This window comes from Rattus norvegicus, chromosome 3, assembly GCF_036323735.1.
Source record: "Rattus norvegicus strain BN/NHsdMcwi chromosome 3, GRCr8, whole genome shotgun sequence".
Taxonomy (NCBI): domain Eukaryota; kingdom Metazoa; phylum Chordata; class Mammalia; order Rodentia; family Muridae; genus Rattus; species Rattus norvegicus.
In genome coordinates this window covers 100,832,860-100,858,909 of record NC_086021.1, presented here as the reverse complement: position 1 = coordinate 100,858,909, position 26,050 = coordinate 100,832,860, and the positions used below count along the sequence as shown (strand labels likewise).

Below are 26,050 nucleotides of genomic sequence, written 5' to 3'. Positions count from 1 at the left end.
ATTTAATGGCACTTGGATGTTTTCTCCTATTGCCACCCTTCTGAATGAGAAGGAAATGAGTTTTGTGGATTCTCATATAACTTGTGCTTCCAACCTCTCCCTCCGGTATCTTTCCCTATTTCTGGTAAATGTAAGAACTTTGCCAAGCACAAAAGCAATTGCCTTGGCATTTTCCCCACCAGCCAGGGACCAGAAGTTCCTAGCCAGTCCAAGTTCTTTTCGCCGCTTTTCGCTCCGCCGAGCGCTAGGGGGCGATAGATCCCCGACCCGCGGCGCGCCTGCCGCCGCGGGCCGCTCCCGACGCGCCAGTCTCCGCGTAGACGTTGGGGGCGGGGCCGTGCTGTACGAGGTGACTGGTGGCGGCCCGGCGGCGGCTGCCGGCGTAATAGTGCGGTCGACCGCTTAGATAAGTTCCGTGGAGGCGGTGGTGGCGCCGAAGAGGTGTTGGGCGACGGGAGCGGGCCCGGAACTTGGCGCTCAGCATGCCGACGGTGGAGGAGCTGTACCGCAACTACGGCATCCTCGCCGATGCCACGGAGCAAGTGGGCCAGGTAGGTCCGGCGGCCTGCAGGGCCGGCCGCTCAGGTCTGGGCTCCCGCCGCGCTGGGCCGCGTTGCCGGGCGCGCACTCGGGACGGGAACGCGGCCTCGGCCTGCTCGGGAGCGCGCGGTCCCGCAGCACTGCCTTCCCACGGTCTCCCGGGACCCAGCGGTCAGCCGTGCCACCTTTGCCCGGCTGTTGATGAAATGGAAAGTTTTCCTCAAGAGATCGAAACTGTCGGTTCTGGAGGCAGAAGTTGGGCAAGGTCTAGAGAGAGTAGGATGCAGGGTTTGTGCAAAGTGTGGGCGAGGCCCAATTGCCCGGACTTGGATAGGAACTCGCGGCGGCGGTGGCGGTCGTTCGGAGCGCCTTTGGGCGCCTGTCGCGCACCCAGCTGTGGCGGGCGTTGGAGGCGCGGTAGCGGCTTCGAGCTCTCTCTGGCGATTAGTGGTGCGCGAGGAAAGGACACGCGTTTTGTATTGTTTCTCAGTGGAAGAATTTTGTGAAGAAAGTCGCAGGGAGCGGCCCTGGGGAGAGGAAAGATGCAGCCCCAAATAGAACGTTCTGGGAAGTGCTCTCCACTCTCTTTGCCCCGGGCGCAATTTTCTTAAAGCTGTTGAATTCTTCCAAGCCTTGATGCCTTGTGTTGAACTTGAATTGGAAGGTCATGTGTGTGTCCTCTGGAAAAAGAGATCAATCTGGCCTGTAGGTTTCAAAAATCCATGTTTTCAATGCTTGGATGCTCTAGTGATGTCTCTGTGTGCACTTCCCAGAACATAGAGAGAGAAACGTCCTTGAGCTGAGCGATGGAGGAGTCCCTTCCGGTCCCTTAGAACGTATGCAATTCAAGTAGAACCTTCCTAAGTTTAGGGAGAAGTGAGGGGCGCGTTATAGTTTAACCTAGAATTGTGGATGTACCAACTTCAAGTGTCAGGTGGTTTTCTCCTTCCCTACATCCGTGTCTGTGGGGACTTTATTTTCAGAAGTGTGTAGGTTCACCTTCTCAGATGTATACCGCTGTTAGGTCAGTTGTAAAGCAAGGTTTATTTATTTACTTATTTATTTTTTGTCTTGCCTATAACAAGATGGAAACTATGATGGCCAGTCAGAGGAATTCGTTGTTTCTAGGACAAGTGCTAGGGCAGCCTTGGGCAGCATACTTTTGTTGATGTTTGTGACAGAGTTAGGGAGAGCTGATTGTTCTGCCAAAGTTTAATTTTGCCACACATCAGCAAGAGAGGCTAGGGCTGGAACCTAAAATAGGAATTCTCTGCTGATATATGGATGGTGCTCTCCTAAAGAGATCAATTGGGAAAACTCTGCAACTGTCCACTTCCAACTGTCATGTCCCCTACCCTGATTTTTGCTGAAGTAAGAAAAGTATTTTTCGACAGCCACCTACACAGAGTACACTAGGGCAGACGGAAACCAAGCTCAGTTTGTATGGGGAGGGGCAGGGATCCTTTTCTGGAATGATTGCAACCACATATGTTTAAGTTGTTCTTCCCCTCCTGGGATTTTGGAATATTGTAGACTGTACAGGTTGATCATCCCTAGTCTAAACTCCAAACTGCTCCTAAATGTGCAAGTGTCAGACCTCATTGTGACAGTGTGAGAAGGGAGAGTTGAACAGATTCTGTGTTAGCATTTAAAATTTTTTAGTTTCATTTTTATTCAGATTGTGTGTGCACGTGTGGGGGGGTTTGTGTACCTGTGTGTGCACATGCATGTGGAGGCCAAGGTTGACATGGGGTGTCTTTCTCATTTACTCTTTACCTTATTTTTGAGACAGATTCTCTGAGTGAATCTCGAGTCATCCATTCTGCCAGACTGACTGTCAAACAAGCCCCAGAAATCCTTCTGTGCCCCCACTCCCACCCCCAGTGCTGGGATTATAGATAACATACTGTGAGCCAAATTTTTATGTGGGTTCTGGGGATTGAACTCACGTCCTCATGATCACAAGGCAAGCATTTTACCTACTCAGTTATCTCCCACCATTAAAACAGAAAACTAGGTTTACTTGCTTACTTTCTTCAAGAGGTCAAAAATGTCTTTCTCAAGGCAAATCTGCTGTTTGGGAAGAGTACTTAAAAGACAGAAGCTAAAAGAGAAGAGAGACCTGTTTTTCTAGCTCGAGTGAGTACTGGCAGTCTGAGGGATGCAGTGTTTTTTGAGCATCTGCCAGGTACTAAGCACTGGGCATTGAGACCTAGCATAATGGCTCGTAGATGGTAGGTAATGAGCATCTTCATAACACTGATGGCAACTAGAGCCATGACTTAAACAGACGGCAGCATAACCAGCACAGCGAGTCCTGCCCCTGTAGATGTCTGAAAGTACTTACAGCAACAACAACAGCACAAAGCTATAGTGGGCCTTAGGATGTGGCTGCAGTTGTAACTGTCAAAGGAAGAGATAGTAGAGAAGACACCATCAACCATTGTAGAATAATACCTTGTTTGTGTAGCAAAATAAATTTTCATGTTACATTCCCTAGCAGATTGCTATGTGGACCCTTCTGAAACTGGCTTTTTGATCAGTTTTGATCAGTTGTCTTTAATTTGATTTTTCAGCTCTTAAATTGTAAACCACACTTCCCCATTCTGGGTCAACACTCTTTCAACGCAGCACCCTCAAATACAAAGAAAAACACAGTCTTCTGAGGCCAACGAGAAGCTGTGTACACGTGTGTTCCTACATGCAGAGGCGGGAAATCCCCCTGTATCATTCCACAGGAGCTGCCCACCTTGTTTTATGAAACACTGGGTCTCACTGGGACCTGAAGCAGCAAGTTCCAGGGTTCCTCCTGCCTGCACTTTGATTGGGATTGTAAGCAGTACCATCATGCCTAGCTTTTCCCTCCCCTAAGTCTTACAGTACTTTCCCCGAAGCTGGTCAGATCCCTTTCTCTCTCCTTTTTTTTTTTTTTTTTTTTTAAGTCTTTTTTTTTTTATTTTTTTTTTATTTTTTTTTTATTTTTTTTTTATTATCTTGAGTATTTCTTATATACATTTCAAGTGTTATTCCCTTTCCCGGTTTCCGGACAGACATCACCCTCCCCCCTCCCCTTCCTTGTGGGTGTTCCCCTCCCAAACCTCCCCCCATTGCCACCCTCCCCGAATAGTCTAGTTCACTGGGGGTTCAGTCTTAGCAGGACCCAGGGCTTCCCCTTCTACTGGTGCTCTTACTAGGATATTCATTGCTACCTATGGGGACAGAGTCCAGGGTCAGTCCATGTATAGTCTTTAGGTAGTGGCTTAGTCCCTGGAAGCTCTGGTTGCTTGACATTGTTGTACTTTTGGGGTCTCGAGCACCTTCAAGCTCTTCCAGTTCTTTCTCTGATTCCTTCAACGGGGGACCTATTCTCAGTTCAGTGGTTTGCTGCTGGCATTCGCCTCTGTATTTGCTGTATTCTGGCTGTGTCTCTCAGGAGCGATCTACATCCGGCTCCTGTCGGTCTGCACTTCTTTGCTTCATCCATCTTGTCTAATTGGGTGGCTGTATATGTATGGGCCACTTGTGGGGCAGGCTCTGAATGGGTGTTCCTTCAGTCTCTGTTTTAATCTTTGCCTCTCCCTTCCCTGCCAAGGGTATTCTTTTTCCTCATTTAAAGAAGGAGTGAAGCATTCACATTTTGATCATCCGTCTTGAGTTTCCTTTGTTCTAGGGATCTAGGGTAATTCAAGCATTTGGGCTAATAGCCACTTATCAATGAGTGCATACCATGTATGTCTTTCTGTGAGTGGGTTAGCTCACTCAGGATGATATTTTCCAGTTCCAACCATTTGCCTACGAATTTCATAAACTCGTTGTTTTTGATAGCTGAGTAATATTCCATTGTGTAGATGTACCACATTTTCTGTATCCATTCCTCTGTTGAAGGGCATCTGGGTTCTTTCCAGCTTCTGGCTATTATAAATAAGGCTGCGATGAACATAGTGGAGCACGTGTCTCTTTTATATGTTGAGGCATCTTTTGGGTATATGCCCAAGAGAGGTATGGCTGGATCCTCAGGCAGTTCAATGTCCAATTTTCTGAGGAACCTCCAGACTGATTTCCAGAATGGTTTTACCAGTCTGCAATCCCACCAACAATGGAGGAGTGTTCCTCTTTCTCCACATCCTCGCCAGCATCTGCTGTCACCTGAGTTTTTGATCTTAGCCATTCTCACTGGTGTGAGGTGAAATCTCAGGGTTGTTTTGATTTGCATTTCCCTTATGACTAAAGATGTTGAACATTTCTTTAGGTGTTTCTCAGCCATTCGGCATTCCTCAGCTGTGAATTCTTTGTTCAGCTCTGAACCCCATTTTTTAATAGGGTTATTTGTTTCCCTGCGGTCTAACTTCTTGAGTTCTTTGTATATTTTGGATATACAGTACTTTCCCCGAAGCTGGTCAGATCCCTTTCTCTCTCCTTTTTTTTAAAAGGATAATTTTTTCTTTTTTCTTTTTCTTTTTTTTTTTTTTTTTCCGGAGCTGGGGACCGAACCCAGGGCCTTGCGCTTGCTAGGCAAGCGCTCTACCACTGAGCTAAATCCCCAACACCTAAAAGGATGATTTTTAAAAATTTGTATTACTTTGTCTATGTGCTTTCGAGAAAAGGGTATCAGATTCCTATAGCCAGTTGTAAGCCTCATAGATGCTGGGAGTCCGATTCTCTTGAAGAGTAGCCAGCATTCAAACACATAGCCATCTCTCCAGTCCAGGTCCCTTTTGGAACCTCCTTGTTAACTCTTTGTGTATTTATTAATAGTACTTCCTGTTTGCATTTTATTTCATGTATGGCTTTTCTTATTCCTTTACTAATTATAATTGTGGGAATAAGTGTTAAATCCTTAAACTGTACCTCTTCTTCTATAAACTGTTTCTTAAAGTAGAAGAAATATGAACAAACAAGCATCTGCAAAAACATTTAAAAGATCCATCTCTGATAAATGAAGAGGGCTTTTTTATAGACGTTTCTAATAAGATTGCTGGTGATAAATTCTATATGAAGTGTTAATGCCTCAGTCGTTTGTTCCCCCGACTGTGACTCTCTTCCTTCAGTCCGCTCCTCACTGCACTCGCCATAGCTTCCAAATAGCCATGAGAGCAATGTGCAGCCTGCCCTTATTTCATATCTTAACTTTAAAATGTGAATACTTAACTTGGCCTGGTGAAACACCCCTATATTCCTAGCACTCTGAAGGAAGAGGTCTAGGCCAGCCTAGGTCGTATAACAAGTCCCAGCCAGCCTGAACTATGTAGTGATATTCTGACTTTTAGAAACTTTTCAGGTCACCTGCCATGAAGCCTGATGCCCTGAATACAACCCCTAGTACCTACATGGTGGGAGGAGAGAACCAGCTACCTCAGGGTTTGTTTTGTTTGACCTTCATAAACTACCTTAGCACATGTGTCAGACAGCTGTTAAGGGGCAGGCAGTGAGTGGGCTGATGTGAGATGCTGCATAATCCCAGAGCTCAGATTTGTCCTCTTGCTCCCTGATGCTGAACATATTGTCTCCTGCGTGGAGAAGGACTTGCTTTGCTGACTTGAGTTTCTTTTAGTAGCTTTATGTTGTATGATTAAACTACAGCCAAGAACCAAGTTCAAATTCCTGAAAAAGAATGAAAATACTAGCTCCTGATAGTACCAAGTGCAGACTCCATTACCTCAAGGGTGAAGCCATAGTATAGTTTCGCTGAAGCATTTTTCTCCTTTCAGGGTTCTGTTGTATTTGAGGTTATTTTGCGCTGCTAGGTGTGGAACCAGTGCCTGTTGTTTGTCAGGCTACACCCCAGCCCCTTCATCTTTTTTCTTACTCAAAAATATGTTAAAATCCTGTCCTTCATCTACTCACTGACCAGGTAATACATGCTACCTGTGTTCTGACCATCACTGCCGCAGCATATTTTGTTTTTTTAGTACATGGTAATTATACACAGTGGTTTCAATGTGGCATTTTCATATATGTACACAGTATATTTTGACCATACCCTACTCCCTCTCTTTCTACCAACCCCTTCTATTACCCAGCTAGTCCTTCTGCTTTCATGCTTTAATTTGTTGTTTGTGAGCCAGTGAATGTCATCTGGATTACACAAGAGTATAGACAAGGGCTTATTTACAGGAGCATGAGCACCTTACCAGTGCCTTCACCATCAAAGGAAACATCTTTCCCTCCCTCTAGCAACCAGTAAATACTTACTGATCCCCGGGGAGGGGTGAGGCCTCATGAGTCCCTTCCCATTCTATGATAGGATTTTGATGGCCCAGCCTTGTGCACACGATGGCAGTTGCTGAGAATTGCAGAGCACTTCACTCCGTCTTCTAGAACTTGTATTCTTTCTACCTTCCCTTCTGTGATGTTCCCTGAGCCTGGGAGATAACTCATCTCCCATGTACTGCTGAGTGTTCAGCAGTCATTTATTCACAGTATTTGACCACATAAGAATCTCTGCTGTTGCTCTTCTCCATTGTAAACAGAAGCTTCTCTGAGCAGTGCCGACAGCGCAGCGCTAACCTACACAGTAAGTATAATTACTTAGGCAGAAATTTGATGAACACGTGTCCATTTAGCAAAATAATAACTGTAGTTTACCCTGTTTGGCCCTATGACCTTCCTTCCCAGCCATAGGATTCAGACCAGGTTCACAGTACCAGCTATGAATTCCATCCTAGGGAGCCAGCCTCAGTTCTAGTCAGAAAGCAGTTAGTTACATACATAACAGATTCACCACTGTTTCTCCAGTGGGGATATCTTGCCTACTGTGTCAAGGGTTCACAACTGATGTGACTGTTGATGACAAGCCTCCCTCTACATCCTGCAGACTCTTTAGCACTCTAAGGACTGGCCAGCAGGAAGGAAGCTTCCAGGCTTATCCTGATTTCTTTATGGCCTGCAACCAAAACATGTGGTCTTATCAGCAGTAAGGCCTTACCACCTAGTTCTGGTGAGCAGTCAACCACAGTGGCAATTATCTGTTGTGTTCAGGGAACTTTAGAGGCTTCCCTGAACAACAGTTCATAGGGAAGGAGCTCACCTTTGGCACTTGGGTTTTTATTTAATTACTTGTATCTTTTAGGGATCTCCAGAAGATACCTCTGCTCAAACTTATTTCTAAATTAGCTTACCAATTACCAGACTCCCTTAGGCTTTTTCATACATCCTTGGTTTTAGTTAAACTCGCTCATCCCCGCTCTCCCCTCTTCCCTATCTCTGTGCCCCACTTCCACATCACATGTTCTATGCCCTCATATACACAGTTTTTTAGGAGAATACATTGATGAAAATGGCTCAAATTGTACCTTACATTTTTCTTGAAGGTATACCTTTAAAGAATTTAGAGTTGTGTTTTATTAATTATTGAAAACATACCAAAACATGATTTTAGAAATGCATCAAAGTATTGATGAGGTGGTTCAGGGGCTCACTTTTTGCTCTTGCCAAGGGAGGACCCTGGTTTAATTCCCAGCACCCGTATGGCTCACAACTATCTTGTTACTCTAGATCTGCTTTTCTGGCCTCTGTGGACACACCACACCACACACATACACACACACACACACACACACACACACACACACACACACACAGAGTATTTACAGTTAATGCTTCTGATACTGTTTTGAGACAGTGTCTCATTGTGTAACTGGCTGGCTAAAACTCACTGTGTTGACACTATGAACTCACGTGGAGCTAACAGCCATGCTGGAAGAGGAATGGGCCGAGCAATGCACTGTTTCTAATATTTTATGCTGGGGATGGTCTGACCTACCACTAAGTCACTGACTGCTGAAGATACTACTTCTGTTTTATTTTCTACATTGGTGACAAGTAGAGGGCTGAAGAGATGTCGGTGCTGGTAAAGAGCCACCCGTACAAGGCCCTGAGCTCAGATACTTAGCACAAACATAAAAGCTCAGCATAGTGGCTTGAGTCTTACCCAGAGCCTGAGCGTTTGGGAGGTGGAAACTGGTGGTCCTTGGAGCTTATTGGCTAGCCTGTCTGTGAGCCCTGGGATCAGCAGGAAGTAATAGAAGGTGGATGACTCAGCAGTTAAGAGCTCCCATTGCTCTTGCAGAGGACCCAGGTTTGGTTCTAGCACCCACATGAGTCAGGCAGCTCACAAGCACCTGTAAAAGTAAGTTCAGCTCCAGGAGATCCCATGCTATCTTCTGACCTCTGCAGTCACCCCACACACATAGCACACACAAACAAAGATGTACACACATATACTTAAGTAAAAATCCATAGCTAAGAAATAAGGTGGAGAGTAGTAGAGGAAGACACCCAATATCATCACCCTCTCCTGTGTGTGTGTGTGCGTTCGTGCGTGCGTGCGTGTGGTTTTGTGTGTGTGTGGTATTGTGTGTATGTGTGTGTATTTCTGACAACATGATCAGTGTCATTTAATGAATGAACCAGCTTGGAGGTAGCTTGTGAGGAGGACTGGGAACTTGTTGAGACTTTATCCAGTTTGAGAGCACTTAAGAATTTATTTGATGGAAACAAGTGGGCTTTAGTGTATTCTCATGTGCGGTGTTAGAATTTGTCTTAATCCAAAATTGACTGGCTATACAATTTGCCACTGCTTTCACATTCTAAAATGAAAGATGAAATTAAACTTTCCTAGAATTATTTAATTTCAGAAATGTGTTCCTTTCACCTTCCATAAAATACTAATTAGAGGCAGGGTCCTGTGGGTGGGAGGCAGGGTGAGACAAGGTCTTGCGTTGCAGCTCAGGCTGTCTTCACACTTACTACCTTCCGCCTTAGCCTCTGGAATGCTAGCATTTCAAGTGTGGGCCACGGCACCTGGCCACAGGTACCTTTTTCTTTTTTGTAAGTAAATGTAACATAACTTTGAAGAGTCTACAGTGTGTCTCCATTTTTAAAGCATGACACTCTCATGGCCTGGACTTAAACTTAGGATCATATTTCTCTTTCCCAGCTGATGTAAAATGGAATGGGCAATAGGGAATAGAGAAAGTAAAAAAGTTGTGTCCAGTTTAAGTAGTAAAACTAGTGTTTATAAACATCTGAAGCATTTGTGCATGTGTGATACATGTTGTTCCTTTTCTTCTTCTTTCCAGCATAAAGATGCCTACCAAGTGATATTGGATGGTGTGAAAGGCGGGACCAAGGAAAAGCGATTAGCAGCTCAGTTTATACCAAAATTCTTTAAGCATTTTCCAGAGCTGGCTGATTCTGCTATCAACGCACAGTTAGACCTCTGTGAGGATGAAGATGTGTCAGTAAGTTTTTGACTGACATTTAAGTAAGCTTTCTATTATCTATGTAAAAGTGACATGATCAAAATAGCAATCATCTCAGTCTATAGTCTCTGTCATTCTATGGTCACATTGTGTCAGACCCAGAGTGAATGCTACAACTGAGAAAACACCAACTGTCACCTTGTAGTTATGAAAAATATGTGGAGTAATAATTATTTATTTTGTTTTTTCATTATCCACTGCTGAAAATGGAATGTATCCAACATCTTTTTGAGATAGTTCCCAGTTCATATGAAATTAGATTGTTAATACAGTTTTTGTACCTTACAAATTTATTATATATGTCATAAGAATAGTTGGTCACTGTATTACCTGTAGCTGATTACCAGATTAAGAATAAAGCCTTTTGGGTTGGGGATTTAGCTCAGTGGTAGAGCACTTGCCTAGCAAGCGCAAGGCCCTGGGTTCGGTCCCCAGCTCCGAAAAAAAGAAAAAAGAAAAAAAATAATAATAAAGCCTTTTCCTATGGTGCAGAATTAACATTTGGCATTGCTAGTTACTTGTGAGGCTTCTAAGGTTTTTTTGGCTATTAGCTCTTATCTTCCTATATGAAATGAGTGAATTACTACCATCTCATGCAGTTTGCTAGATGGAAACTGCATCATTTTTAATATGAGAGCTAGTAATTTGGAGTCTTTTTCATTCAAATTGAAGTAGTCAATATGGAAGATTCTAAAATAATTCCTGGTTAAGGCTCTGCCATGCATGATGCTCTAAAGGAACAGTGTATTAACATGCCTAAAAGTCATAACCAGCAGTTGCATAGGAGTTATTGTTTATCTCTCTGCTCCAGTCCTTTACTTACTCTTCCTTTCAGCCTCACTTGTCTTATTTATTCTGTGAAAGGGAGTAGGAAATTGAGCACTGGGACAAACCTGCACTCCAGCTGTTCAGGAGGCTGAGACAAGATGATCACTTGAGCCAAGACATTTATGGCCATTCTCACAACACAGCAATACCATGTCTCAGAAACATCAGAGGGAACAAGCTGTTTTTAAAACTGTTACAGTTCTCATCTTTGTGGCAGGAGAGAGAGATAGCTCAGCGATTAAGAGCACTATTGTTCCTCTAAAGAAGCTGACACACATATACGTACACACGTGTACACATACACACAGAGATAAATAAAAGAAAAAAATCTTTAAATAATCTTTAGGTTGATGAGAGTCAGCTGAGCAAGCAATACTTTCCACATAAGCCTAACAATCTGATTTCAGTCCACAGAACCCATGTAGAGGTGGAACAAGTGAGCCAGCCTCACAGTTGTGTTCTGACTTCCACACACACAGTATACCTCCCTCCTCCGTCATTCACACACATGAACAGTAATTAAAGTATCTTAAGAAAAAGCGTACTTTAAAATTCATGTGTTTCTTAAAATGGTTTCTTCTTGGTTTTAGTTGTCCTAAAAGCTGAGTTTGTCTTTTTTTGTGGTGATGCCATTTTAGTTGTTTTCTTTCTTTGTCTGTTTGAAATCATGCCCAGATACGACGCCAAGCAATTAAAGAACTGCCTCAGTTTGCCACAGGAGAAAACCTTCCGCGAGTAGCAGATATACTGACCCAGCTTCTGCAGACAGGTGAGAGGTCCTTTCGTTCCCTTTTACTGTGAAGATTCTCTCTGGAGTATTGGCTCCACTTGTGTTTTGCTTGGGGTGGGCTTGGGCAGATGACATTGAACTTACTTCATTCAGTATTGTGAAACTCCCTGACTTCTGGGTCTGTGGTACTTGTTTTGTCTTTTTAATCCTATTTATAAAGGCATAATGGTGAGCTTCTCTTCAAACTTGTAACAGTCATCATTTCCTATTTCCTATGGTAAGACACATGCAGTCTTAGCATACAGGGTTCATAGGCATGGAAAGGAGCAGCCCCCAGAGTGACACTTAGGAATAGTGAGCTAAAACTGTGGGCTCTTAACCCTGAGATGAACAGTGGGGAGTCCGCATTTACTCTTCACTCATCGTGCTGTTGTTTTTCCCCCCCAGATGACTCTGCAGAATTTAACTTGGTGAACAATGCTCTGTTAAGTATATTTAAGATGGACGCAAAAGGTAAAGGCAGTTTTTCACAATCAAAGCCTCAGGAAACCCGGGAGCGTGGGCTTTACTAAGAAGTCTCTTTCAGAAAAGTGATGACCTATTCTGAAGGGCCTCCCAACTTAGATGTTTGTTGACTTTTTAAAAACAAGCAAAACAGTTCAAATTTCCCCTAGAAATGAATTGGAAAGTTTTTTTTTTGTTGGTGGTGGTGGTTTTTGGTTTTTTTGTTTTGTTTTGTTTGGGTTTTTTTGTTGTTTTTTTTTTTTTGTTGTTGTTTGTTTGTTTGTTTGTTTCAACTTTAAAGAAATTCTTCCAAAATAGCTGAGTTTGTTACTGGGGGTAAAAGAGGTCAGTCATGCTCAAGCTGAGGCCCTGGGAGCAAAGCGCATGGCCTTTCTGGGATGGGCTGTGAACATTTCAGACTGACTTGAGCCAGCACTGGTCGTATTCAGGTGTTTATTTCTGTGAACAATGATGAAATTAATGTGAACGCTTCACACTATTTAGTTGCTCTTCTGTGTTACAGGAACATTAGGTGGCTTGTTTAGCCAGATTCTTCAAGGAGAAGACATTGTTAGAGAACGAGCAATTAAATTCCTGTCCACAAAACTCAAGACGCTCCCAGATGAAGTGTTAACTAAGGAAGTAGAGGAGCTCATACTCACCGAGTCCAAAAAGGTTGGTTGCAGTTTCCTTGAGGTTCATTGGTAGTTATCTGTGCCGGATGTGGTTTATGCAGAAGTGACAGACCCCTCTGGGGCAGTGTGCTTTACCTTGGATTTACCACTCTTTCATCCATGACCCATGCTGACTGCTCCTTGCTCTGCTTTCTCATCTTGCGATGCTTAAAGTTTTCTGAAACATTTTAAAATGAAGTAGCATAATGAAAGAAGTGGAAAAATAAGTTTTTATCATGGCCTGTAAAACCGTCCCAAGACTATGAGAGCATATCATATGTGTTAGCTGCTTTGCTTACCTATTTCTGTGAAAAGTATCAGACAGAGCAACTTGAGGTTAAAAAAAGGTTTGTTTTGGTCCACAGTTTCGGGCAGTTTGTCATCTGTCACAGTGACAGGAGCCTGATGCAGCTGGTGACATTGCCCACAGTCAAGAATCAGGGAGATAAATGCTTATACTGATCTAGTTGTCTCTTTTTTTTTTATCCAGCCCCACATCCCAGCCTGTGGAATGGTGCCAGCCACAGCAGTTCACCTCTGTACAAGCCTTCACAGGCATGCCGGGATTTTGTTATTAACCATCACACCATGCTTATTTTCTGCTCTAAGCATCTAGCACAGTTAGAAAGGCTAAAATTGCCAGACTCTTTGCCCACTTTTAAATTGCCAAATGTGGGGAATAGTTTTCTTTTAGAGAAAATTCAGCTTCTTTTCTCATGACAGCACTCACTGGAAAGAGTGTCCTGCTGAGAAGGTGGGACTGTTCTTACCTACCATCTGCTATACGGTCATCTGAGTAGGAAGGGTCGTGATTGCAAGCTTTAGTCAGTGAGCATAACCGTGGGCCCACTAGTCCAAGAGATTTGCAATACACATGTCACTTGTGTGGCAGGGAGCCTGTAGGCAACTTCTATGATGTGAGCAAGGCTCCTTAGTTGTGGGAGGCTACCCACTTAATGGTGTGCCACAGGATTTCCCAGTCCCTTCGATTGATCACTCCACAAGCCCTCCAAGAGTCGTTTTATGTATTTTTTTTTTATTTTGCTCATTCTGTGAAATCTGTAGACACAATGTAAATCTGTTGCTGTGCGTGTTGGCAATGCCTTATATGTCAAAAACAATTTTTTTACATCAAGATTTTCTTTAAAACAGCTTTGGTCCTCTTAGAGAATACAGCTTCCCCTGTCTCTGAACATCAAACTTACCTTTTGGCAGCAGAAGCATTAGGATGGAACAGAAGTCATGATACTCTGGATATTGATCTCTCCCTCTCATTCAACTGATAATGCTGTTCTTCTGAATTGTCTTTTTCCAGGTCCTAGAAGATGTGACTGGTGAAGAGTTTGTTTTGTTCATGAAGATCCTGTCTGGGTTAAAAAGCTTGCAGACAGTGAGTGGAAGGCAGCAGCTGGTAGAGCTGGTGGCAGAACAGGCTGACCTGGAGCAGACCTTCAGCCCCTCAGACCCTGACTGCGTGGACAGGCTGCTGCAGTGCACTCGGCAGGCTGTGCCTCTCTTCTCTGTGAGCTTTGTTCCACCTCGGTGATACTGGGGGCACTCTTAGATCTGCCCGTATTCATGAACACTCCTCAGACCTCATAAACGCATTCTTAGCACAGTCGGGCAAATAGAAAGCAGAGTGGCATTGTAAGAGCCCAAAACAGCAAGATGTTTCTTTCTCTGAGGGCTTGCGTAGAAGCTTTCTAAAAATGATAAGTGCTTGCATTCATTCTGTCACCAATTTTGTTTGCCCTACATGAGTTTTCTGAGATATATATGCCCTAATTTGAAAAACATGAAGAATATGTCCTTGTTGGGAAATGTGCAGTGTGTAAATTCAGCACTAACATGTCACTAAATTTAACTTGAGAGTCAAAAAGGACATTCAAGATCTATCGATGTTCAGGTGTTCCAGATACCCTTGCAAAGAAGGCCACGTAATGTTGCGATACTAAGTTCACGCTTTTCAACAGTCTGCTATAATCTTTGAAACAAGACTTGTTTGTTTAGTAACTTTTATTTCTTGCTTGGTTTTACAGAAAAATGTTCATTCTACAAGATTTGTGACATATTTCTGTGAGCAGGTCCTCCCTAATCTCAGTACCCTAACTACCCCAGTGGAAGGTCTGGATATACAGTTGGAGGTAGGAGAACCTTCCTGCTTTAAAAAGCACCACAAAGCTATTTCTGTTTTTTAGGAGAAATGTGAATCACTGACTTAGATCTGATTTCCAGGAGCATAATTGAAATGTCTGGCAGTGTTAGCTAGTAATCTCCTAGGCCAGAATTAATTGGATAGAAATGATTTATGGATTCCATTATAGTTGTTGTGATTAGGGCAGCACTGCCTATACATGTCAGTGTATGAAGTTTATACCTGTAAAGCCTAAATACTTTTAAATAAGGAACTTATGACAAGTTTCCATACAGATTTAAACTAGATTAGGCCAATAGGATGGTATTTGCAGGTAAAGGTATTTGCCACCAAACCTGATGACCTAAGTTTTGTCCCCAGAAACTGCATTGTGGAAGGAGAGAACTGACTCCTGAAAGTTGTTGTATGACCTCCACATGTGCAGGCACATGCCCATATACACAAATTTACAAGCATTAAACATAAACTAGCTTAACACCACATATCCTTTACCCCTGTCCTCCAGTGGAGTGGACACCCTCCTGCTTTGGCTCTCAGCTGTAGCAGACACAGTTGTCAGCGGATCTCTTGTGGTATTCGCACTGTCTCTCCTCCTCCAGTGTTTGACTTACTCAACCCTGAATCACACCATGTGGCACAGCACCAGACTCTGCCAACAGCCTTGATGATAGTGACTTGAATGAAAACCAGGAACTGCATATGCCATTTCATGCTCCAGCTACCTCTAGAACAAGGAGTTGGGTGTATAGAGTACCTAGAGTCTAACTTCAATAGCAAGAACCACCATAAATTTGGGTGGTTGCTGTTGCAGACTCTGAGTGGTGATTGGAGGATTAATGTATTTATCATTTTTTTCATTGTACCTAACATTGACAGTATGGGCCTAGAGTAGGAGTCGTTGGTATTCTTTTCCTAGCTTCTTACAGATGTATTGCGAATTAGGATTCTTGGATTTGCTAAGATATTGACATGCACCCTATGATTGTACTAAGAGCTCTCTCTTTCTTTAATGTTTATCTCTAGGGTTTTTTTTTATCCAGTTCTAACATGATTCTGAGAAACATAATTGAAAATGAGGACAGTCTTTTAAAGGTTTAGAATCCCTGTCATTCATAGGTCTTGCTCATTTAAAAATAGTTCTAAAAGTAAGTTTGTATGTTTCAGGTATTAAAGTTGTTGGCAGAGATGAGTTCATTTTGTGGTGACATGGAAAAACTAGAAACAAATTTAAGAAAACTGTTTGATAAGTTATTGGTAAGAACTTTCTTCTTTCCTTGGGATGTGGTCAAAACTAATGTATTATCAAGTTCTAGAATGTGAAAACTAGCTTGAATTTTGCCTTGAATATTAATTCTAGTTCAGTACACAGGCCTTGTGCTTCCTCTTTTGTAAGGAAGTCTCTTTGGATCTTAGCATTTCCAAGCTGCTAATTCTTTGCATAAAGACCACTCGTGATTTAGAGACTAGATCACCCCCTTTCTCCCAAATCAAAACGATATCCTGTCTGTGAAAAAGAAAGTATCACTAACTCTTCTGATTGTGCTAAAGAGTCTAAGAACTGTAGTTAGCATTGCAGAGGTCATTTGTTCCAGGCCACCAACTAGGTAGCCGCCTAAGGCCAAGTAGCTGTAGCAACCAGGAAATAGTCTGTCGTTTAAGTTGTAATTGTGGAGAAAATAGGCCATCTGATAAAAATCAGCAGCAGCATCACTGAGTGACTCTCCCGTTTAATGTGAGCAGTTACATAAATGGCCAAAGATAAGCCTCAGGCCCTTGGCATATAAGGAACCATTCAGCATCTGCTTCCAAATTTGCAGTATCTATTGGGTGTTGTAAGGCTGATCTTGAATGCCTTTGTCACACTTTCGGTGTAAAGAGTACAAACTTAAAACAATATGGACTTTAGAAAATGTTTTTTTGTTGTTGTTGGTTTTTTTTTTTTAATTCATTAAGAATGTAGTCTTTATGGACATTGAACTTTGGTGCCTACTACCTGAGGTTAGCGATTTCCACTTTCGATATAAGTGGGAGCAGCTGTAACATAGGTTAATAATCATGGCTAATGTGCGAGAGCTTTGTCTAATAGGTCCTAGCTCAGTTTCTAGTCTGTTTTTAGTGTTCTTGTCTTAAAATTGTGCTTTAGGATTACATAGGTATCTCTTTATAACAAGAGTCTTTAGAACAGACTGCAAACGTCTGCTCTTTCCTCTCTTAGGAGTATATGCCTCTCCCTCCAGAAGAAGCAGAAAATGGAGAGAACGCTGGGAATGAAGAGCCCAAGCTACAGTTCAGTTATGTGGAGTGCTTATTATATAGTTTTCATCAGTTGGGCCGAAAACTTCCGGACTTCCTAACAGCCAAACTGAATGCAGAAAAGCTCAAAGATTTCAAAATTAGGTATTATATGACAGAAGTGGCTTAGTCCTTAACAAAGATGGAAAATCTTCAAGCTCTCTGGGTTTTTATTTTGTTTTATAAGATCTGATTCTTCTTACTCTTCCTTATATAGGATGAGAGTCCAAAAAACACATTTTTAAACATTTCACAGATGTGGCAGTACAGGTCCCTGGTGGGAAGTGAACTTTAAAACAAATGAACTCTTGACTCTTCTCTCTTCACCTATGACCTTGGGCATGGTCCCCAGCTGCTTATTCTCATCTGTTAGGTTTGAATGATAGTAGGGATCAGAATAAGCTTGTACAATGCCCAGCCCCTGGTATGTGTTGAGTATCTATATCCATAGATATTGATAATATTTAACAGGGTTGATGGAAGAGCAGTGCTAGACAAGTTAGTGGTTCATTTTTATAAGGATACTTTGCATACAATCATTCCATGAACAGATTTGCAGTGTTTGAGCCATACTTGCCACTTGCTACTACCCTCTTCTTTCCCACTGGGAATTGTTTACTGTATGTCAGTCAGGCAGTGTGGCTTTACAGACTCCTTAGTATCAGCCAATTAGGAAGCTGAGGTAGAAAAGTCACTTGGCTAACCTGGACAACATGGCATGTCTGTCTCAGCAGCAAATGTTTGCTGAAATACCAGATCAGAAACTAATAACATAGGGAAATACTCTTGTGTTGTTGTTCACCAAGCTGTTTTCTGTACCGTGCATTGTTACTGCCGTAGTAGAAGATTATTTAAGAACAAAGTTGAAGTGATGAATTACTGACTAAATACTTTGTCATTTAGGTTGCAGTACTTTGCACGGGGCCTTCAGGTTTATATCAGACAACTTCGATTGGCTCTCCAGGGTAAAACAGGCGAGGCCTTAAAAACAGAGGAGGTAAGAATGCTGATGACGACACAGAAGTTGTCAGTTCCAGTGACTGACTCTGTGGTCCTTGCTGGGATTTGGTTCCCCTTGAGTTTTCATAATAAAACCACTCTTAATGAATAAACCTTTTCAGTTTTCATTACAAATTCCTGTAGTTTATACTGGTATCCTTTAACTTTATATATAACGTTCTTTTATTACTTCATGTTGTATTTCTCAGGTAAATTGTAGTTCAGCCTGCCAAAGAAGCATGGCTGGTTTGCATAGGATAGAGACATAGGAAAAAAAAACCATAAATTTAAACCTCTACTTAGAAATTTCTACCTGTAGATGTGAATTTGGTTCCATGCAGAATGGTATGGGTGCACAGAAATTATTGAATTTTAATTTTGTATTCCCTTTACAGAACAAGATAAAAGTTGTTGCATTGAAAATAACAAACAATATCAATGTTTTAATCAAGGTGAGTCTGCTTTTTTCCTACACTGCCAGCTACCTAGAGTCAGAGCAAGATGTTTTCCTTGTGTCTGCAATGGGGAGATTGAATCCCTTCCTAACATTTGCTCTTTTGAAGCTTTGTCGTTCTCTGTCGTAATAAGTGACACTTGTGAAGCCAACCTGAACTGAAAAGGATGAAAGGCTGAGAGGGCCATGTAGAGCAGTGAGCAGATAGAAGTAGGCTTCGTCATTTTAGTAGCGTAAAGCTCTACTGCTTTGTCTGTCTGTTGGGACACTCCTGACTTTTTTTAACATTGTGTTTTTATTTTATATGCATTGGTGTTTTGCCTGCATGTGTCTGTGTGAGAGTGTCAAATGCCCTAGAACTGGAGTTACAGGCAGTTGTGAGCTGCCATGTGGGTGCTAGGAATTGAACTCTGGAAGAGCAGACAGCACTTGTAACTCGTGAGCCATCTCTGCAACTCCCAGTTCTGGTGGTCTTAATGTTCTTGGGTCTTTTTGAATGGTCGGTGAAACCCTGCATTGCCTGTTGTAATAACAGGCAGGTGATATGCAGCACATGAAGTGGTTTTTTCTGTGACATTTTTTGTGAACATATCTGTGTAATACACTCAAAGTTTTGCGTACTGCAGGCTAATGACACCTTGCCTTTAATTTAAAATTGTCCTCCTGTTCTTTTTTATCCCTAAATATCTACTAGTGTGCTTATAATAACCAGAGCATAAAGCCTAGCAGTAAGACAAGTATGCCTTCAGCTAGTGTGGTAAAAATGCTACAGAGAAAGTGCTTTTTATCCAAACAAAGAGATCATTGCAGAGACAGTGATAGTGTCATTGGACATGAGTGATTAGTGTCATCTCTCCAAGAAGTAAAAAGACATTCAAAGCAAAAGTCAATGCATGTGTAGCTTGCTTTGTAATTCTACCACTCAAGAGGTAGCAGCAGCAGAATCACCGTAAGTTCAAGATAGGCTAGTCAACAAAGTGAAATCACCCTGACTCAAAACACTGGAAGCTTTATAATGTATATCTGCTACCATTTATTACTTGGGTTAGATCAGCATCCGTGTAAAAAGCCAGGCAGAGTGGTACATGCCTGTAACACCAGTACTGGGGAGTCAGAAACATGAGGATCCCTGGAACTCACTGGCCAACAGTGAGTCTCTGAGCCCCACTTCAGTCAGATGCTGTCTCAAAAACTAAAGTGAAAGAGTACTCAGGAAGACACCGGCATCAGCCTCTGACCTCCCAACCCCCCCCCCTCCACACACACACACACATGAACACAAACACATGTACATGAGCACTCAGAGTAATAAGTTGTTCCAATTGAAACACCCTAGTAACTGCCTTTGTGCAAAAGGAAAGCTTTCTTGGTTGGTTTTGTTCATTGAAATTGGTCAATATTGATGTCTCATCCTAAAGTTTGGGGCTATTTTAAAGGGGGAAAAAACCTAAGGTTTAAGTCACATACAAAACAGGAATTGGTGTCTTTTACAACAAAATTGTCTCCAGTTTCTTAGACAGTTTTCTTTGTGTCTGTTTGGTTGGAAGCATAAGAAATAAAAGCTTTTCCTCCTAACATTTTCTTTGAACCCAGTGCCTTGCGCAAAACCGTCTAAGATGTGTCTTCCTGTCTCTTTTCCTCGCTCACTACTTCCTTACTGAACATATCTATTAGAAGTCTTGGCTGATTTTGGTTTTTGTCTTTCCAGGATCTCTTTCACATTCCTCCTTCTTATAAGAGCACGGTAACATTGTCCTGGAAACCTGTACAGAAAGTTGAGATTGGGTAAGAAATGGATTTTAAAGAGATTCAAGAGTCAAATCCTGAGTTCAGTTGCTGATTTTAATTTTACAGGAGAGCACATTGTTAGTTAACTGATTCTCAAGAAACTGTTAAAATATGACTGCTAGAAAGAGGACGTAAAGCACCAAGTCATTCCAGAGCCTTACAAAACAGGGTGGTGGGTACACCCTGGAGTGCTTGAGTGTGTGTGTATTCCTGTCACATGACTAGATTTGGTGGCAGCTTCATCACCGAGGGATCAGACTCTCTTTGAAACCACACATTTCAAGTACTGTAAAGCCTTGTTTATGCCCATTGGGAATTTCTGTATAACTCTAGCCCAACAGTCTAATGTGACATTCGAATGTAACTCACAGGCTAGTTTAGAGCTGTTGTAACTTTTGGCATAATGCAGTGCTTTATAATAGTTGCTTTTCCCACTGTTCCAGGCAAAAGAGAACCAGTGAAGATACAAGTTCAGGTTCACCACCTAAGAAATCTCCAGGAGGACCAAAAAGGGATGCCAGACAGATTTACAATCCTCCTAGTGGGAAGTACAGCAGCAATTTGGGCAACTTTAATTATGGTGAGCGTTTTCGTTTGGGTACAAGCAGTTCAAGAGATTAGGTAGAAAGTGCTATGTGCTTTTCTGTTAGACAGACAGACAGACAGATCAGCAGTTCAAGAGATTAGGTAGAAAGTGATACGTGTTTTCTGTTGGATGGATGATAGATAGATAGATAGATAGATAGATAGATAGATAGATAGATAGATAGATAGATAGATAGATAGATAATATTTCTGTTAGGTGGCTTATCTGAGTTAGCCTGCAAAAGAGGGCCATTGGGGAAATAATCATGTCTCCATATTCTTTATAACTCTTGTGTACTCACTGAATGAGTGATGCCTAAGCACTTGAAAAAAAAATATGCCAGCTGTATTAAGAGGAACCCACAGAAACAGGAAGTTGCCATGAACTCTTATGTACTCTGGCAGATGTGGGGAAGGTCTCAGAGTTGTGGGTCTATTGCTGGAAACACTCAGGTTTTCTGTGCTAGTTGAAAGAGAGAAGTCATAGAAATAGAGTCAGATGGTTAAGCATTGTGTGCCTGGGAAGATATTATAATCTACCTTTGCCTAACCAAATGCAGTCTTCTGTCATTGCTTCTAGTCCTTCTTGGCTCAGAGAACTTTCTTCCAACCCACCTATTCTGTGAAGGTTCTAGAGTCAGTAAGGAAGTCTGTTCCTTACTAGATTTTCCCCACATGAATCATTTTTAAAGGAATGGACAATGGGGCATAATGGCAGGTGCCTATAATCCCAGCACTCAGGAGGGTAAGGCCTGGGAGGATCATAAGCTCAGGGCAAGCCTAGGCTAAGTAATAAGAACAAAAGGCTCAGCAGGGGCAGACGTAGGTCACCTAGCTAACTCTTGCTCTTGCTTAGGAAAAGCTTACTGCTGGCAGTCACAACTCCAGAGAGGAGTTCAAGTAGCTGTATTCATGTAGCTGCCTTGAGTGAAGATCAAAAATAAATGCTCAAAACAGAGAGATGACAGACTGTAATAATACTTTGGTAGTGCTTTACAACTCACAGGTAGCTAAACAACTGAAGGCATCTCTGGTCTTTGTATTAAAGCTGAAATTGTGTTGTTTGGATTCCTTTGAGAAGCTGTGCATCTTTCATATTCAGAAAAATAGAATTAAAAAATGTAAAGGTTAGTTTTGATAGTCTATTGGTGCATAACAAATAATTCTGTACATTACCTTGCTAAGTGTATTGCTGCTTAAGGAAACTTATTTCTGTGGACTGATGTGTAGTTCAGAAATAAGGAGGTCCTTTTCTTATGCCTGAGAAGAATGTGGGAGCAGTGAGAGAATAAATCATGCCATGCATCTGAAATAAAAAGTTACAGCACCCATAGTCAGTGTATCTGTCACTGATACATCACTCTCAGCAACCACTGTTGTCTTCTCAAAGCTGATCAGTATGGGTAGTTTAAAATGTGCATGTTATGACTAACTTAAAGACATAGAGCTTTTTGTTGTTGATTCTGTATAGTGCATCTTGAAATGAGTATATCTATCCTATAAGTGTCACCTTTGAATATGTTGTCTAGTGCATTAAACATGTCAACTTCATTAAAGTGATTTGCATACCAATCCATGAATAAAATTATCATTGTACAAGAAGTGACTGAGTCAGGCTCCATTGTATTGCAGAGAAAAGTCTAAATTTGAATTGACTAAACTTGAAAAGTCTAGTTAGTTTTCTGTCTCAGAATTGAAATCTTTTTCCTTTTTGGGAAAAAGGGAGATTTATGAGAAAATCACCTAATATCGGCAGTGACAGAAATTTTTAAATGGGCATGAAATTGGCCTAAAAGGTCTTTTTCAAGACACCAGGATTGTGGATCAGAAAGATCAGTACCAGCCTTTATTAGTGCTAGCAAGATTGCTGCAATGAGAAAGTCTGAAGTTCAACAAACAAATTAGATTTCATTTGCCCATGATGAACAATCCAGCCTTGCTCCTAACTTCAGTGTTCTTCACTGGGACATCTTTTTTGAGCTAATTCCTCTTGGTCTTGTTCTCTGTGTGACTTGACTTTCAGCAAAAGATGTACTGTGCTCATTCAGAGTATCTGTGTGTGTGTGACATACAGCTTTGTGAGAGCTCTGGGGAGTTTAGCCCACGAAGGAAAGAAAAGGCTCAGCGTTGAACCTGCACCTAATATAAGGGTCAATTCTGTAGATGGTGAGATCACAACAAACACAACAAACACACTACCTGTGTATCACATGAAAAGGCAGCCTCACTGTCCAAAACAGTTGGAAGTTTAAAATACTTCTCATATATAAAAAGACAAGTAGTTTTTGTTGCATTGTTAATTGCTTAGTAAGTGCAGTCATTTTTATCCTGTTATTCTTTGATAGTAATAAGCACCAAAATAGAAACAAGTATGGTTGTCCTAACATTGTTGCTTTGAAACAGCTTTGCTAATGAGAATCGTTTAGTCAAACTGCTATGAAGTTCCTAGCACTTTGCTGTTTACCTCTCTGCCTCTGTAAATGCATGGACAGAGTGAATCTGAAGAGAGTGGCAGAATGCCACTTGCTTTTATAAACCCTGCTGCTATTTTCAGAACTACAAGCTGTATTCTTCTATTTGCTGAACCATGATGTCCTAATCAAGACCTAAACCATTGTTCGCTTTTTCGTAGAGCAGAGAGGAGCCTTCAGGGGAAGTAGAGGTGGCCGAGGTTGGGGAACAAGAGGAAATCGTAGTCGAGGACGACTCTACTGATTGCGACATCACACTCTTGAGCATTGTCGTGAGATTAATATACTTAAATCTACTACTACTCATTGGATTGCCGGGGATGTCCCTTTAAAAGGACTGCTGCCTTCAGCTGAAAACGTAATGTTCTTTCTACCTTTGTATGTATGATCTACTTTTGTAAAAGACCATGGTTGTGTCCAAGGTAAAACCACAACAATATTTTTGGATGCTTTGTCTGCAGCCTTGACTTGTTTTCACAATATCCTCATTATCCAGACTTCATCTTGTGAATCTTGCTTTTACACATCTTGATAATTTGTTATTGAGAACTGACTCTAATGGGAAATTCAGTCTAGCTTGTGATCTGGTAAAGATGATCACTTTTTGAAGCGTTACTTATTTTCCTCCCCATTCTGTTACAGTTTCTTGCCCAATACATGGAGAAGAGTAGTAATCAGTCTTAACCTTTTGCTTCCATTGTTTTCTAATGAAGCTGCTAGGCAGTGTTGTAACATTCCTGCCAAGGGTCATAGAAATTAAACACCAGCTTCTCACAGTGTACAAGTGACATCAGGCTTTTAGAAAGAAGTTGCTTTGCATTGCTCCCTTCACTCTTCTCCATATTTTGGAATACAGCTTTGAACGCAGGGTCTTATTATTTGAATAAGAGTACATGTGCATAATATACGTACAGACATAAGCATATGTTGTGTGTGTATATATGCATGCTATGGAACTTGAGTATACAACAAATCAATACTTTAAATTCTCAGAATGGGTCATCTGATATAGTGATTATCCCTTTGAGACTGAATCCATTACTGACTTGGTATCTAGGTTTCTACTCCAGTAGGGAGGAATTTCAGTCAGTTGAACTCACATGATTATTATTGTTTAAAACTAAAAAGAAAGTCTCTTTTTTCAGAGACAAATCTAAAGACCCTTGTTGGTGAAATACAGCCAGATCTGATGTACATACAGGATGTGATAGTGTATTTAGGATTTGGAGACTTAATAACCAGGGCTACCCAGGAAAGTGACTTGATGACATAGTACCTACCATAAGAGTTGTTCACTCAGCTTGCTTTTGCCACTTTCAAAATTTAACTTCTCAGGTTATTAATCAGATTATTGTATGTTAGCCAATAGTCTTTAGATTAAGACAACAGATGGGAGGTTTGTGGAGTGTCTTGTGTTGGGCATTTTTAGTAGCCCAGACTCTGTTCTTCATTTGAATGTTTCATAAATTTTTGTTCCACAGTTACTCTTCCTTCTCCAAGTTTGCTATTCAAATCAGAAATTCAGATGACATTTTTAGTGGTTTGTTGTTTTGGTTTTTTTGAGGTTTTGATTCCTACACAGGTGTCTTCATTACCATCACTTCTACACTGGGAAAAAAAAAATAATCTCCTTTGTGAGAACCACTGCACGTATTTATGGCAAAAATATTTCTGAAAGTCTAGAATGATGGAAATGAGCACGGGAAGTTGGTCAGCTTGACTAAGGAGTGCTGGCAATAAACTCTGAGCATTCCACAGGACTGAGCTGAACCTAGGCTCCCTTGGAATCTGAACAGACAGGAACATGGGATTGCCAGTTGACTACTCTGACCATCTAGTTATGGACTTCAGAGATAAATCAGCCATGGCCTAAAGCCATTTCAAGAACAAAAATGAATTGGGACTATAGCAATATAAGTTTGAACACAGTAATGTTTCCTCTCTTGTCTGAGGGTATTTGTAAACTCAGCAGAAGTAACTTGACCTCATGTCTACTACAGAACTCCCTGCATTCATCCCTTCCTTATCCTTTTGCTTCCTTTCCCTTGCCTAGTCAGTAGTTCATGACTTAGTATTCTTTTTGCTTCAGAAATTTGAAAGAAAATCTTTATGCCATGAATCTTTTTCTTCCACAAGGACACCTGTTTACCACCTTGTTTAAATGTAAATGTTCCCTTATGCTTTTGAAATAAATTTCCTTTTGTAATTTTGTTTTGTGTCTTAATGTGTTATAATTATAACTTTGGATTCTTGATTCTTAGATATTAGCATTTATTGATTGCTTCTCATATGGCAAACTGTTAGATCTTAAATATAAAAATGAAAAAAAGGTGTTCTGTTGTCAAGGTCAGTCTTGAAAGCCATCTGTTTTAGATATTTACTTATAAATAAGTAAATTTTTATTAGTCTTCTGGAAAATATTCCATTCTGTCAAAACAGCATCAGGAGAGCTGAAGCATGGTGTCCTGTGCCTATAATTCTATCAGGGTATTGAAGTAGGGGGATCACAAATTACTTAGGCTACATAGTGAGACTCTCTCCCTAAGGTTTGAGGATGGAAGAAAATAAACAGCTCGATTCAGTGACATAAATCCATAATCCCAGGAAGCAGGAGGCTGAGGCAGAAGGTTCAAGTTTGAGGCAAGCATGAAGTAAAAAAGATCTATTAAAAATAAAAACTTGGGGGGCTGGGGATTTAGCTCAGTGGTAGAGCGCTTACCTAGGAAGCGCAAGGCCCTGGGTTCGATCCCCAGCTCCGAAAAAAAGA

General features: G+C 41.5%; 1 protein-coding gene across 2 annotated transcripts; it reads left to right on the top strand.

Annotated features, from left to right (window-relative positions):
- Positions 1–329: 329 nt before the first annotated feature.
- On the top strand, positions 330–25,493 carry Api5 (apoptosis inhibitor 5). 2 transcript variants are annotated; one of them, NM_001127379.2, is made up of 14 exons: positions 330–551; positions 9,621–9,782; positions 11,307–11,400; positions 11,809–11,874; positions 12,389–12,540; positions 13,855–14,061; positions 14,579–14,683; positions 15,859–15,948; positions 16,910–17,091; positions 17,890–17,983; positions 18,381–18,437; positions 20,148–20,224; positions 20,671–20,807; positions 23,450–25,493. In NM_001127379.2, exons 1-14 carry the CDS (start codon positions 483–485, stop codon positions 23,470–23,472), a joined length of 1,515 nt encoding a protein of 504 aa, NP_001120851.1. In that variant the 5' UTR covers positions 330–482; the 3' UTR covers positions 23,473–25,493. The 2 variants fall into 2 exon arrangements, with proteins under 2 accessions (NP_001120851.1, NP_001386658.1); NM_001399729.1 differs by having other exon boundaries at positions 23,445–25,493.
- Positions 25,494–26,050: the final 557 nt, after the last annotated feature.